Source organism: Mus caroli, chromosome 16 (assembly GCF_900094665.2).
Source record: "Mus caroli chromosome 16, CAROLI_EIJ_v1.1, whole genome shotgun sequence".
NCBI lineage: Eukaryota > Metazoa > Chordata > Mammalia > Rodentia > Muridae > Mus > Mus caroli.
Window position 1 is genome coordinate 29,869,174 of NC_034585.1, and position 14,575 is coordinate 29,883,748.

At 43.8% G+C, this 14,575-nt stretch overlaps 1 protein-coding gene across 6 annotated transcripts in view; it reads right to left on the reverse strand.

The window, feature by feature from the left end:
• The window catches only part of Rubcn (rubicon autophagy regulator), a 54,728-nt gene that overhangs the window by 37,735 nt on the left and 2,418 nt on the right, over positions 1–14,575 (reverse strand). For 2 of the 6 annotated variants that reach the window (XM_029470262.1, XM_029470261.1), the window contains exon 1: positions 9,057–9,330. The exons of 1 other annotated variant lie outside the window; for it this stretch is intronic. In XM_029470262.1, the coding sequence (XP_029326122.1) occupies positions 9,057–9,124 (68 nt within the window). In that variant the 5' untranslated portion in view covers positions 9,125–9,330. Of the gene's footprint in view, positions 1–8,401; positions 8,559–9,056; positions 9,331–14,575 lie in introns of those variants that run through there. 3 more of the 6 variants (XM_029470258.1, XM_029470257.1, XM_029470259.1) reach the window with 2 other exon arrangements.

The following is a 14,575-nucleotide window of genomic DNA, read 5'->3' on the forward strand; positions in this document are numbered from 1 at the left end:
GGGTTCTTTTAGAAAAGTGGCAGAGTAAAGGCAGACAGTAAAATCCCAAGATAAGGAAGTGACAGGCGTGGGGTAGGAGACTCGTCTATACTTGAGGGATGGGCAGATTGGGATTCGCTCTGAAGGCCCTGTGAACAAGAGTTTGTTTGAACAGGGAGACAGTTGGGCTTTCTTTTCCTGATTAAACATCTGAATCACCAGCTGGTGGTTCACTCCCATAATCCCAGCACTCAGAAGGCTTCAACAGAAAGACTGTCACAAACTGAAGGCCAGCCTGTATTACAAAGAGGGTTCCAGGCCAACATGAGCAACAGAGTGACTCTGTCTTAAAAACAGATATACTGACTCAGCAAACTTTTCTTGTATTTCTACCCCACTCCTAAAATGCCCCCAGAACTAAGGTAATCACTTAAAGTGTCATTTATTTTTATATTATGAGAAATTGCCATTCCAGAGGCCAACTGACTACCAACTGTTCCTCACGGACTATATATCCTATGCTTCAACAGGGCTAATAAACCTCTGGTCTATTTTGAGTAACTCGGTTTTCACATTCCAACAAACTACAATCGAGCCTTACAGGCCTAGCAGCCAGTGTGGCTCAGCAAGTGGCTGCATACCCGTGTTCTGACTCATTCTGGGCTGACCCCACAGTAACTTCTTAAAGAACATCACGAAGCAGACATCATTCCCGGCTGGAACTCTCAGGTCCTAGAACCTCTGAGCACTCCGAACAGCTTCCTCTGGACAGAGCTAAAGAACCTTCCTTTCCCACAAGAAAGTGCCTCCAAGAGGCTGAAGCTACAAAGACACAGCTCTTCGACGGTATCCCATGCACTCTATACTTGGTAGACGCTCATTTGGAAGAAACATAAGCCTCTAAAAGTTGGATGATATAAATAATTCCAGAGTTGAGACACTGAATTAACTTGAAGTTCACAAAGTGATATTAGGTTAATCCATTCGTGCCTGAACCTTAGATGTAAGTCCTCACCATGGAGGACAAGTCCCTGTTCCCAAGAGTGTGTGCATGCATGTTTGGGGGTAGGGAGGAGTATTTATACAGGGACACATGGAGGCCCGAGGACGACCTCAAAGTGTCATCCTCAGAAATGTTGTCTCTCTCTTTTGAGGTGGATCAGTTATGCTGCGATGGTTGGCCTAGTAAGCCCCAAGTATCCTTATCCTCTCCCATCAGCTACCAAGCCCCACTCTCTGCACTAGGATTCCCAGTGTGTACCATCATGTCTAGCATGTTTGCTTGGGTGCTCAGGTCCTGCCACTTATAAGGCAAGCAGGGTTTTGACTGAGCTGTCTCTCTAACCCCAGCGCTATCTGAAAAGCATTTTAACAGGCAAGATACATTTTTGCTAGCCTGTTCGACTGTAATTGTTTGGATGGATATCATCTTCACATGTAACCTTTACCTGGACAAATCAAAGCCTTTGAAATGTGTTAGGCAGAGAGAACCTCTTCGTTGCAGATTTGATAAAGCTGTCATAGACACAAACAAGATGCATAACCCATCTCCGCCTGAGTCCTTTCACCTGCTCACAGTAAAGCCAGTCCCAGGATGTAATCCTCTATTTTCTTGTGGGAGGATTCTAACCACAACCCTCCTTTAAAGAGAATTAGAAGCTAGCTAAGTGACTCAACTATCTGGGGCAGAAATAGGTTCCTAACTACTAACTCAGTCTTAAGCCTGCCAAGTTATAGTAAGAAATGACACTCAAGACTGAAATAATGGGGCTAGAGAGATGGCTGTCCTTCCAGGGGACCCAGGTTTGATTCCCAGCACCCACACAGCAATTTACAACTAGCCATGAACTCCAGTCACAGGGCTCCAACTCTCCTTCTGGCCTCCACACGCACCAGGTACACGGGTAGAGCATAGATACATATACAGGAAAAATACCCACACACCAAAATAAATCAACTTAAAAAATTAAAACAAGAAAAGTTACAACTTGTTACAAATGTTTCTAAAAGCCATATACCATATATGTAATATGAAAATATAGGGCTGGTGAGATGGCTCAGTGGGTAAGAGCACCCGACTGCTCTTCCAAAGGTCCAGAGTTCAAATCCCAGCAACCACATGGTGGCTAACAACCATCCGTAACGAGATCTGGCGCCCTCTTCTGGAGTGTCTGAAGACAGCTACAGTGTACTTACATATAATAAATAAATAAATCTTTAAAAAAAAAAAAAAGAAAATATAACCACTGAAAAAATATAACATATGATAGATGATAAATAAGTGAAGACACTACACAGTTGTTATGGGCGTTTGTTTGTGGCAGGGTTTCTCTGTGTAACAGCCCTGGCTGTTTTAGAACCTGCTTTGTAGACCAGGTTGGTCCCAAACTCACAGAGACCCATCTGGCTCTGCTTCCCACATCCTGGGATTAAATGCATGTAAAACCTCACCTGGTAATGCTATACAACTATAAAACGAGATTCAGTGTAAATCTATTGGCAGGTTAGCAATTCCCAATGTTCATGTGCTTCTCCCGCCCCATTTTTATGTGTCTGTGTGTGTGTGTGTGTGCCTCTCTCTGTCTCTCTGTGTGTGTCTGTCTCTGTCTGTTTCTCTATGTATTTGTACCGGTACACATAGAGGCCAGAGGACAACCTCAGAGTGTGTCATCCTCAGAAGTGTTTGTGTGTGTGTGTATGTGTGTGTGTATGTCGACCAGAGGTGACCCTCAGCTGTTATTCCTTAGGAGCCGTCACCTTGATTTTTGACTCACTGGGACCTGAGGCCTGCTGCTTAGGTTAGGCTGGCTGACCAGCAAGCCCCGGGGAACTGCTTGTCTTAGTATCCCAGAGCTGGGATTACACTTATATGCTACCACAACTAGTTTTGCTTTTTGCTTGCCTGTTTGCTTTTACCATGGATTCGAGGGATAGCATTCAGGGCCTCATACTTGCAGAATAATCTCTTCATCTTCTGAATTACCTCCCCAGGGCCTCCAATGTTCTTTTTAGAAGCAGAAGGAAGCGCTCTAGCATATCCCCTTCACAGTATGTCATTTATCTAGGATGGATATCATTACCGAGATCATAGTTAGAGGTCAGGTTGTACCAAGTAAAGTATTGATTTGATTCCTGAAATGGAGGGTAGAACATGATATCAACATGACAGAATGCTAGAAAAGAATTAGAATTTTGACCAGAAATACTTTCCAAAGCTTTGATAGCATTGGAGGCTGGGGGGAGACGGGGAGACAAGACAGGACTGATCTCAATGTAAAATTACTAAAACATAAAACATGTTAACAGGGTCACCTTGGTGGTATGAGGAAACTAAAAAGGACAAGAGCTGTTTATAGACTTTTCTGAGATTAGCAATTATAAGAGACCCACAGGGGCTGGGCAATGGCTCAGGAGTTACAAGCAATTGCAAAGCTCTTGGACTCAGTTCCCACCATGCACATGGTGGCTCACAACTGCCTGTCACTCCAATTCAGGGGATCTAATTCCCTCTTCTGGTCTCTGAGGGTGCACGTATATACATGCAAGTAAACACTCATAAACAAGTTAGCAAAAAAAAATAAAAAAGACTGGAAAGTACCATAAAGGATTTTTAAATACTCAAATGTCAAAAGGTTTCTCACGCGGACAGACTCTGACTAGGCAATCCCCTGGGACTTTCAAGGTCTAGAAAGAATTGGTTACTCCCTCTATGTACAGAAATACACAAAATAAAAGAGAAATAATTATTGATAACACTGAGGTAGCAAGAGACTCCCATATTTAATTTGAGTTTAACATTTCTTCAAACCTGGATATATAATTTGTTTTTAATTACATAATATTCAAACTCACCAATCATACCAAACTTGAATGATACAGGGATTACTGAATTTCAACAATGGGAATATTTAACAAAAGGCAGAATTCCTTACACTAGGGACTATAACCATGGCTGACATGCAAGCCCCTTAGTATGGAGTTCATACACCGAGACCTTGGTCTCGGTCTAAATACTTTCCTACTAGAATCCCTCAATCTAATACAACAAAGTCTACTTAGTGTAGTCCATCACCGGCGTGTTGACCTTACTCTGACTTCTGGTGTTTTATTTACCAGATCCTCCTACTTAGAACATCTTGTCACCTCACGCAGGGATTCAGGCTCAGCTCTAGCTCAACTTCTCAGGGGTATTAAGTAATCTGCTTCACTATGATTGCTTTGTTAGGATCCTTAATCCTGTGCTATCAATAGACCATTCTTCTTGGTAATACTTTAAAATCGTTATTTTAATTACTACATGCAGCTTGTGCCAATTATGCTGTCTATGTCCCAACAAGTTGATGAAACACATGTAAGGAATGATTTTACAAGAGAAGGGTGAGGCTGGAGGTGCTGGTAGTGGTGGTGATGATGGTAGTGGTGCACACCTTCTGACCCAGCACTTGGGAGGCAGAGGCAGGCTGATCTCTAAGTTTATGAGGCCAGCCTGGTCTACAGAGCTAGTTCTGGGACAGCCAGGGCTACAAACACACACACACACACACACACAAAACCTGTCTTGAAAAACCAAAATAAATAACTAAATTAAAGAGAAGGGTATGACAAAGGAGGAAGAAAAAGAGAAAAAAAATTGATCCCATAGATCTGAAAACTTGTCATAAACAGAAAGAAGCGCCAGAGGCAAAGTGACTGCCATCGGCTGACACACCTCCCCCCCATGCCCTCTAACACACTTTCCCTGAAAGCTTCCAGGATGTATCTGCAGGCAGCGGGGGTAGGGGGATGGGGCTGGAGTGGGAAGCATTTGATACAAGTAATCGAGTAATCGAGCTACACAATGAAGAATGCTCAAGAATCCTGCGATCACGTCTTTACCTCCCATCCTGATGCACTGTCAATCCCTGGCATCAAGGTGAAAGGAAAAGGAGATGAGAGATGAAGATGGAAGGAGAGAAAGGGTAGGCTGTGAGGGAGAGGCAGGAAGGAGCAGGTCTGGAAGGCCTGCTGAAGGATGACTAAGCTCTTCAAGCAGACAGGGAGAGACTGTGAGAGTGCAGAGAAGGCTGAAAACAGTCCAGGTGACTGAACGCCATGAGCCAGGGACGAAAACACAAACTGAATACTAGTTTCTTTCCATCCCTTTAAATGCTGGATCCTAGCTATTCCAATGCGATACCCTTCGTTTTACAGGAGACTGCTTCCAAGCAAGTACATAATGTAATCTAAGCATGCTACCTCACACTGCAGGCAGCCCCTGCTCATCCTTCCCACTGGCCCTGTGTTCTTCTGTTCCCAGGTCATCAATATGTCTATGGCCTTGGGAATGAGAGACGAGTACCTGAGACTGACTTTATATGACTACCTTCAGGGGCAGCCATTTTCCTACAGACAACAGAACCTCATCGTTCACTATGGCTGAAAAAATTCCAGTGTTATATACAAATCACAATGGGAAAAATCACCAAGGATCTCTGAACAAACATGTAATAACTTTGTTTCTGGAAAGTTAACTAAGTGACTGGAATGTAGACCTGGACTGAGAAACTACAGTTGGAGAGGAAAATTAGTTAGGTAGTTGTTAGGAAAATCTCCACTGTGAGAGTGTGCCAGCAAGTGAGTGTGCACCTGCTCCTGCCTGGACCTGTGGCCTTTGGAAAACAGAGCTTCTTTCCAGAAAGCAACCACCTTTATCGGTTATTCTGGTGAATGAAGTTCTAGGAAGGGTTTATCCCACCTTAGGATCCATCATTTAAGTCCAACACAATCCAGACCCAATTAAGCAGCGTGTTCTACATCCTGGCTGTAGGAACATCAGTCGGTAAGCCTGGGGAACGCCTGCTGGGCTGCATCCTTTCTGTTCCTGCTGTTGAGAACTCTAGACTTGGAGTTGCTGAGGTTTCCCTGTAGAAAGTCTCACTGAGAAGGAAACCAACAAACCAGGGCCCATCGGAGATATGGACAACACCTGACTTTTCAGCACCAATGTTTGGCTGTGCCTAAAAGCAATACTATGCCCCGGATTTTAAAAAGGAACAATAACCATTATATCTGTAAATGGATAAAAGGAATTCAAGGAGCAATTAAGGAAGAATTCACAGAAACGAGTGCTTGCTTGGATAGGGGACATGGGGAAGAGAGAAGTATGACAGTGAGGTTAGGGCTTAGCTGACTGAGTGGAAAATGCCACAGATGGGCTGAGGACACAGGAGGGGAAGGTCTGGTCCACTGAGTGCTCGGCGGAGTCACTGAAGTGACTCTGTGGGCCACTGCACCAGGAAAACTGAGCACTGGGTGGAGCTGAGCTCCTAGCTCTCAAGTGGACTGCACTGCTCAATAAAGCCCAGGCTGCAGAGCAGTACTGAAGGACTCTGGCTTTGGATGACAGTCCCTTCCAGCAGACAGCTGGCATTTAAGGAAAGTCCAGGGAACGAGAAGTATCAGTCTTAAGCACAGCCGTATTTTGCCATCAGAGAGTTAACTACATGGAAAACAGTGGAGGAGCCTATGATTGTAAGTACACTTCTAGGGTGAAGATCTAGGTCAACACCCCAGTCTCCCACGAACCCGACTTAGCCAGAGCTGCCATGGAACTAGGAAGAAAAAGCTACCCCACTGCATGTGGACAACACACCTAGCTCATGGAAACTTCAGACTGGACACAAGTACACAACCCTTTGTACTTTAGTACATACCCGGCATACTGAGAGGAACTTGAGCTCATTATTTTATTTAATTCTTATGATCTCCCAGCAGGGAAGAACACTGGGCCACAGAGGCAGGACTCAGTAAAATGAGCAAATCGAGCACACAAGCTGGGATTCCACCGTAGCTTTGCATATAAGAAATGAAAAGAGAAGTCTGAACTTTCACTGCGAGGCTCTGGCTTGGATGACTGAGTGCAAAATGCTATGAACTGAGATCAAAACAGAAGAGAGGCTTGTGGTGGGCTTAATTATGCACATTTCTTTATCAAGTGCTTGGAAAACTGTCTCTCCTTTATGCTTAACAAGTGCTGTCAGCTCACTAAGATGACATTTTGAATTGTGTGTTGTAGTGACCATGAAAAGATTATGTTTGCAGTGGTCTGGCCACAATGCCTTAATTCTCTAACATAAGGCGTGTATTTACCAGTGTCTATCTAAGGAGTTAAGGAGGCCATCAGTACCATGAAGCTTCATTAAACACACATTCTGAACTAATTAGCCACTAACAGAGAGTAGCTTTACAACAACAGTTTGAGCGAGTGACCATGTGTGTGTGTGTGTGTGTGTGTTGGTGGGTGTGTTGGAGTTGTTTAAAGCACTCTAGTTAAGAAGCAGGGGTAATTGATTGGAAAATATATCTGCAAAGGAGTTGTCCTGTACACCTAAATGACCAGCACAGAACAGTAAGAATTTAGCATTACTGTGTACATTTGTCACTATTAGCATGTGGGGCAGCAGCAGAGTGTAGAGATTAAAGGTGTGAGTCTCAGTTCTACCAGAGATTCACTGCGTGATGATGGCAAGTTACTTATCCTGTCAATGTCTCTGCTTCTGCACCTGGGCAGTGGTCATAGGTATAGTAGCTACCTCACACAACTGTTAAGATGGTCAATAAGTTAACCTTCACAATGCTGTCAAGGCAGCATCTGGTGTATAATAAAGAAGTAATGGATAATTAACAAACTAATGCAGGTCCAATTAAATGAGAAAAAACAAACCAAGCAAATTTAAATATCTGACCCAGTCTGCCCCACACAAAACAGTACAGGAAAATCCAAATAACCCTACAGCTTGCTTACCAGCTACAGGGTACCATTTACATAAAACGCTTCACAGACATCTGGAGAAAAATAAATAGCCAAGTATAAAAAAGCAGAAACTAAAATGTTGAAAGGAGAAGTAAGACATCTAGTTTCATTTAGTATGCACCATTCATAGACCTCAGGCAAGAACTCCAAGCTCGACTAATTCAGTAGGCCACAGGCTATATCATAGCAGAAATATCTTCACCCAGGCACTGTTCAGCTCTCCCCTAGGAATATTTTAAGGTAAATTATTTTGCTTCTAGTCGTGGGACTTCATCTGCTCTGGAGACCATCATTGTACTAAACCTATTTTAAGTGTCAAGAAAAACTCCCTCCGGCCATATTTCTACTGTGCCTCTCCTCCTGCATCCTCTTAAGATGTTGAGACCCTGCTTCTGTTGTTCTTGAGGTGCTGAGGATGGAGCCCAGGGCCGCCTGCATGCTAGGCAAGCGCTCTACCCTGAATTACACTCCCAACCTAAGACCAGTTGTTAATGAAGCAATCCTAAGTAGGACACACACACATATATATAAGTGTAATTGTTTAAATTTAAAAAGAAAATAAATCTTAAATCCCCCTATTTCTAGAAGTTAAGGCTTTCTGACAATAATTCCACATAAACTTGAGCTTACTTAGTTTGCATTGTAGAGAAGAAGCAAAGGGGCTGAAGAAAAAAGAAACAGAGGTCCTCTCAGGGCAGCGGCATCTCACTGACAAAGGACATGCACACAATTTCTGTCCCTTCAGCGAGCCCACACCCAGTGCAATCAGTTTCTTTTAACTCACAGGCCTACCTCTCCTCCTCACCCACATTCATCTCTTCCTAACCTTGCTGAACCACTGTAATCTAAAACCGTAGCTCCCAGAATATCTTAGCACCCTCTTAAAATCGGTCTGGGTTATCACAAATTTTAACGCAGGGCACCAATCTTGTTTCTGCTTATCTATAGACTTTGGCCTATAAAAATCTCACTACAGCACCTCAGTCCTTTCTCCCAGACTCTCAATGTCCACCTCTCCTCTGGCAGTCTTGTATCTTAGTTTCTTCACTGTCTTCCCTGGCCCTCAAAGAATCATACCCACAGTTGCTCACCGTCCCTAAATTCATCTCCTCCCTTGTCCTTATACACGCCCCACCAGTCCCTCCTCTTGGAAATTCTTCCCAAACAAGTCACTTGAACAGTAGCTCTACGGGCTGCCGCGCCCCGCACTGCGTGTCATGCCAGCCAAGTCTCCCTGTGCTCCCGCGCACGCAGCAGCCCCGACTGCCAGCGGCTCCCAGCCCACCTGCTCTTCTCTAGCAGACGCTCCCCATCGCCGCCGCCAAGATCCATTCCCGCGCCCTCCGGACGCATCCGGACTGTAAGGCCGTCTCGGGGCCGGAGAGAGGCTCCAGGCCGCTTCGACCGCCAGGGTACCCGGAGCACCCTCAAGAGAGGGGAGGCACCGTGGCTGGTGAGCTCAGAGCCATTCACTACACCCTGACAGCGACAGAGTCAAGGACTGCTGCCTCAGCTGCCGCTCTACCCCTGCCACCCCCACTTCCGGCTCCAAGAACTACAATTCCCCAAAAGCCCTTCGAAGGCCATCCTTCTCCCGGCATGCACTGCCACATCCAATCCCAGGCTCCCCTAACCTGGGTACACAGACGCCAGCTGCGTGCTGTGCTAGGCGAGTTTCCCTGGGTAGGGAACCTTGATTAAAAGCTCCATGTAATGAACGACAGTCAGAAATTCGAGGGCGAACTCCTGTCACACTTTACTCAGGAAATCAGACTCTGTCGGAGGTTAAAATAGACAATAAAACTGATATAATCCTAACTCGATTAACTTCACTTCAGTCCATTCCTGATTTAATACTTCTTGGTGTTGGAAGCTCCAAGCATTTACACCAAGAGATCACAAACTGAACCAGAAAAGAGCAGTAGAAAGGCTAGGAAGACTTTGAGGGAAGGTTTCTTGCAGGAGTGATGTCGGGTACAGGTTACTGTTTTCTTTTTCTAAATGTTCTTAAATGTATATGCGTGTGCCTGAGTGTATGTGTGTGCATCACGTGCTTGTATGTGCCCGTGAAGGCACTGGAACAGGGACCCTCTGCAAGAACAGATAGTTAACCCTTGAGCCAATTCTCCACCCTGTTTTGGTATTTTAGCTCAGGTTGGTCTCAAATTCAAGACCCTCAGCCTCCAGAATGCTGAGATTATAAGCATACACCACCAAAGCCGTGCAGAGCAGTTTCTAGGATAAGAGTTTAACAAGGAGGGGAGGAGAGGCAGGAAGCTGGACAAAACAGCTCTGACAGGTATTAAGAAAATAGCAGTTTTGAAAATTGTTGCTTCTTAGTTATCAAAACTGAGAAAGGGGGCTGGTGAGATGGCTCAGTGGGTAAGAGCACCCGACTGCTCTTCCGAAGGTCCAGAGTTCAAATCCCAGCAACCACATGGTGGCTCACAACCATCCGTAATGAGATCTGGCACCCTCTTCTGGAGTGTCTGAAGACAGCTACAGTGTACTTACATATAATAAATAAATCTTTAAAAAAAAAAAAAAACTGAGAAAGGGCAAGAGGGTTCAGTAAGTAAAGAAGCTTGCTACCGAAACTAACCACCAGAGGTCAAGCCCCAGACCTCCACGGTGGAAGGAGAGAACCAACTCCTGAGAGTTATTTTCTCCCCATGAATGTACATGCATGCATGCACTAAATGTGTATACACACCCACTATATACACACATATATAAAGCTTTTTAAAGCAAAGGAGTGGGACACAATGATGTGGGCATTCTCATGCAAGCAAGACCAGGTTATGAAATGACATGTTAAGGAGTTGGGATCTTAGCCATAGAACAGTGAGTTTTATCAAATGAGAGGATATGGCAAATGTGCTTACAAAGCTAAGTTTGACAATGTGGAAAGGAGATAGAGTAGGTATCTCACTAGAGGTAAGAGTGAAGTAGATAGAGATTGGTGATCCTTAGACTAGTCTGTGCATGATAGTCAAGAGTAAGACAAATCAGCTGCAAGAAACAAGAGAGATTGGGGCTGGAGAGATGGCTCAGTGGTTAAGAGCACTGACTGCTCTTCTGAAGGTCCTGAGTTCAATTCCCAGCAACCACATGGGTGGCTCACAACCATCTGTAATGGGATCAGATGCCCTTTTCTGGTGTGTTTGAAGACAACAACAGTGTACTCATACATTAAATCTTTATTTGAAAAAAAAAAAAAAGAAAAGAAAGAAAGGAGAGAATGGCAGAAATTCTGAGCTGGACTGTTTCAGTCTTTTTCCAAGAAGGGAGTCTCACCTTAGCTGTAACTGAGTGTTGTCAAATGAACACTGGGACTTTTGGTTGCCAGATAATATAGTATTGCTTTGTTTCCCAAAAAACAAGCTAGAATCTGCCCCTAAAGGTATAATTAACTACATTTCTAAATTCTGCCAGACTATTGTTCAGACCAAGGAAAGCTTGACTCTAGGCTGAGGTGGCCCTGTGGTTGCTAATTTGCAAGCCCAGGCCTAAGCTAGAGCAAGGGCTGGAAGAACAAGGTTGATTACAACAATATGAAGGCATGAGAATCAGCATTATTTTGTGAAGGGCTGGATACAGCAAGTGGGAGGGAGGCCCATTAAAACTAACGAATGTTAAAAAGGTCTCGGCTTCTAAAGGGTTTCTATCTGGGATGAGCTGTAGCTCCAGGTTGAGAGCCCCTAAGTTCAATCTTCAGCACTAGGTAAAGGGGACATAGTGGTGGATGTCTGTAACCTCTGGACTGGACACAGTGGCGCACGTCTGTGACCTCTGGGCTGGACACAGTGGCGCACGTCTGTGACCTCTGGGCTGGACATAGTGGCGCATGTGAGGATTGTGCCTGAGCTATAGTAAGACCCTGGCCCAAGGGTGGGGCATGGAATCAAAGCTCAGTTGGCAAAGCAGCAGCATCAATGAAGCCCTGAGAAAGCCCAAGTTCCATCTTCAGCGCTTGCCTAAAGAGCCAGGTGAGTTCGGGGTCCCAGGAGAGAGCCTACATTTCAAGGAGGAAGAAGAGGGCATGGGAATGCTACAGACAGACATGGCTACCCATGGATGAGATTCTCAAATAAATAATAATATAAAACCAAATTGGACAGCTCAAGAGGTTGAACTTCTGGTAGACCAGAAGTTGATCTCTGGCCTCTACACACCTGTGTGCAATGAATTGTAGAAAGTCTCTAAGGTGCTGAAAAAAATACCATTGCTCTTTAAGCTGAGCAAAGGTAAGAGATACCATTTCCATATTGTTTACTGCTGATCCTCTGGGCCTAGTACAATGTCTGGCTCTCAACTCCTACCTGAACCTGTGTGTGCACATAAGCACACCACACTAAACATCCACCCACATATAATATATAATCTTAAATACTACATCTGATAAAAATAGTAACAATTGCTGTTTACATGCAACATGTGACATATCATTCCCTTGCTTATCTGGAATCCATATTAATTGGCTCTCAGTTTCCTCTAACCATACTAGATGCTGTCTTATTTATACTGTATGAAATCAAACCTCTACAAAGGGCGGGAGCTGCTTGAATTCTGTTTCTTTTGACTTAGATGAGGATCCTGAACTGCTCCACGCCAGGCAAAGGTATGTGCTCCACCCAGCACAGCACCCCATTGATGATGTAGGTGCTCAGAAAGTGCCTTTTACTCTGCAAGTTGTGTGAAGTTGTGAAGCACGGTAACCATATTGTTTGCTGCTTATCCCCGAAGGCCCATTACCACACCTGGTGCACAGTGAATATATGATTAACTGAAGAGCAATTGCTCACGCACCTAGAAAATGCAGAGTCGGTCTTTAACTCCAGCTTTTGTTAACATGGCTGATCAACATCTCAGTCCGTTGTGAGTGGTGACTCTGTGCTTGAAAGTGTGTGTGTGTGGGGGAGGTTGGGGGGGGTGGGGACGGGACAGGGAAGGCACAGAGGCAGAAGCAATGAGGCAGCTGGTCACATCCACAGCCAGGAGGCAGAGAAATGAAAGGGCAAGTTCAGCTCATAGACTTGTGTTGCCCACATGGAGTGTGAGCCTTCTACCTCAGGCAACTCAGCCTAGAAACTTCCTCATAACCACGCTTGAAGGGGCGTCTCCTAGGAGATTCTAGGTCCTGCTAAGTTGAAAATTAATATTAACTCTCACGTAGCCAGAGCTGACTGAGACATTACTAATATAGGTATTGTAGTCGTAACTTTTTATTCTTTTCTCTCAATGTAAACCCAGTTAAGTCCTGGCTATGATCCTGGAATTACAATTTATTAATATGATATGAGGGAGAGATAATTGAGATTCATAGACTTTAACCATTTACCTCTAGTGACAGAGCTTCTGAGAATCAAATTCAGAGCTGTAACTCCAAAGTCAGTTTGACTATACCATCTAATTAATTTACATTGATTACTTCCAAGTCTAGTCTTAACGGTAATGTTTGTACTGAGACCACAGCTCTGATCACAACTTCATATTTAAACTTTAATTGATGCACTAGTACAAAGTCAGATTTCTTCACAAAAATACTAGTGATTATTAATGAGTAATAGAACATGTGCAAATACTGGTGCCCTCATATGTTGTTGATGACAATATAATATAGGCTTGTGAAAATCAATCTGCCAGTTTCTTACAAAGTTAAAGCACTGTCATATGGTCCAGAAATCTATATCCAGTATGTTTCTAAGAAGTTAGGACTTCTATCCATGCCAAACTCATGTATGAAAGTTCATAGCACACTATTTATAATAACCAAAAAGTGAAAACAGACAACTGTCTATTAACTGATAAAGAAAACACTAGATCCATGCAATGAAATACATTCAAGTATCAACAGGAGTGAGGGTTGGACTTAGTGTTAAAATATGAGCAATCCTAGAAGACCTTGTTTAGTGAAAGAAGCTAGACACAACAGATTGTATACTGTATGATCCTGTTTGTACGAAATGTCCAGAATGAGCAATCTATAGAGACAGACAAGAGAGGTATGGTTGCTATGTTTGTTTTGCTTTGTGTGTGACCTATATGCTGGTATAGTATTACGACAATGCTTTATTCTTGTATCTTTTGAAATCCGAGAGAGTCTATGAATCTTTGAGGCCTTAGCCCTTGGGAACTTGAAATTCCAGATAAAACAAGAAGGATGAGATACCAAGGAACATTCTACAAAACTAAAAGATTTGGAATCAGGCTTCAGTTTTGAGAAGAGACGGGGACAAAAGGTAGTACTTTCTGTATTGGTACAAAAAAGTTTTTACATATTAGAATATTTGTTATTTGTTCTATACATACCCAAAGTTAAAAAAAAAACAAAATTCCAAAATCTAAACACACCTGTTTTGTTATATCAAATGCAAGCTTTCAAAATCTAAATGCCTTAACTTTTTCATATAGATTAGAAAGAAGATTAGAAACAAGATGGGCTGGTAAGATGGCTTAGTGAGTGAGGGTGCTTGCTGCTAAGTCTGACAATAAGAGTGTGATCCCTACATGGTAGAAAGAGAGAAGGGACTCCCACAAGTGGTCCTCTGCTTCCACATGTGCCATGTTACATGTACTCATATACATGCACACCACACACATATACAGTCAGTCAGTCAATCAATCAATCAATCAATCAATAATAAATGTAAACAGACTTTCCAAGCTGGGTATGGTAGTGTACACTTGGCACTAAGAAGGCAGAGGTGAGCTGGGTGTGGTGGCGCACGCCTTTAATCCCAGCACTCGGGAGGCAGAGGCAGGCGGATTTCTGAGTTCGAAGCCAGCCTAGTCTACAGAGTG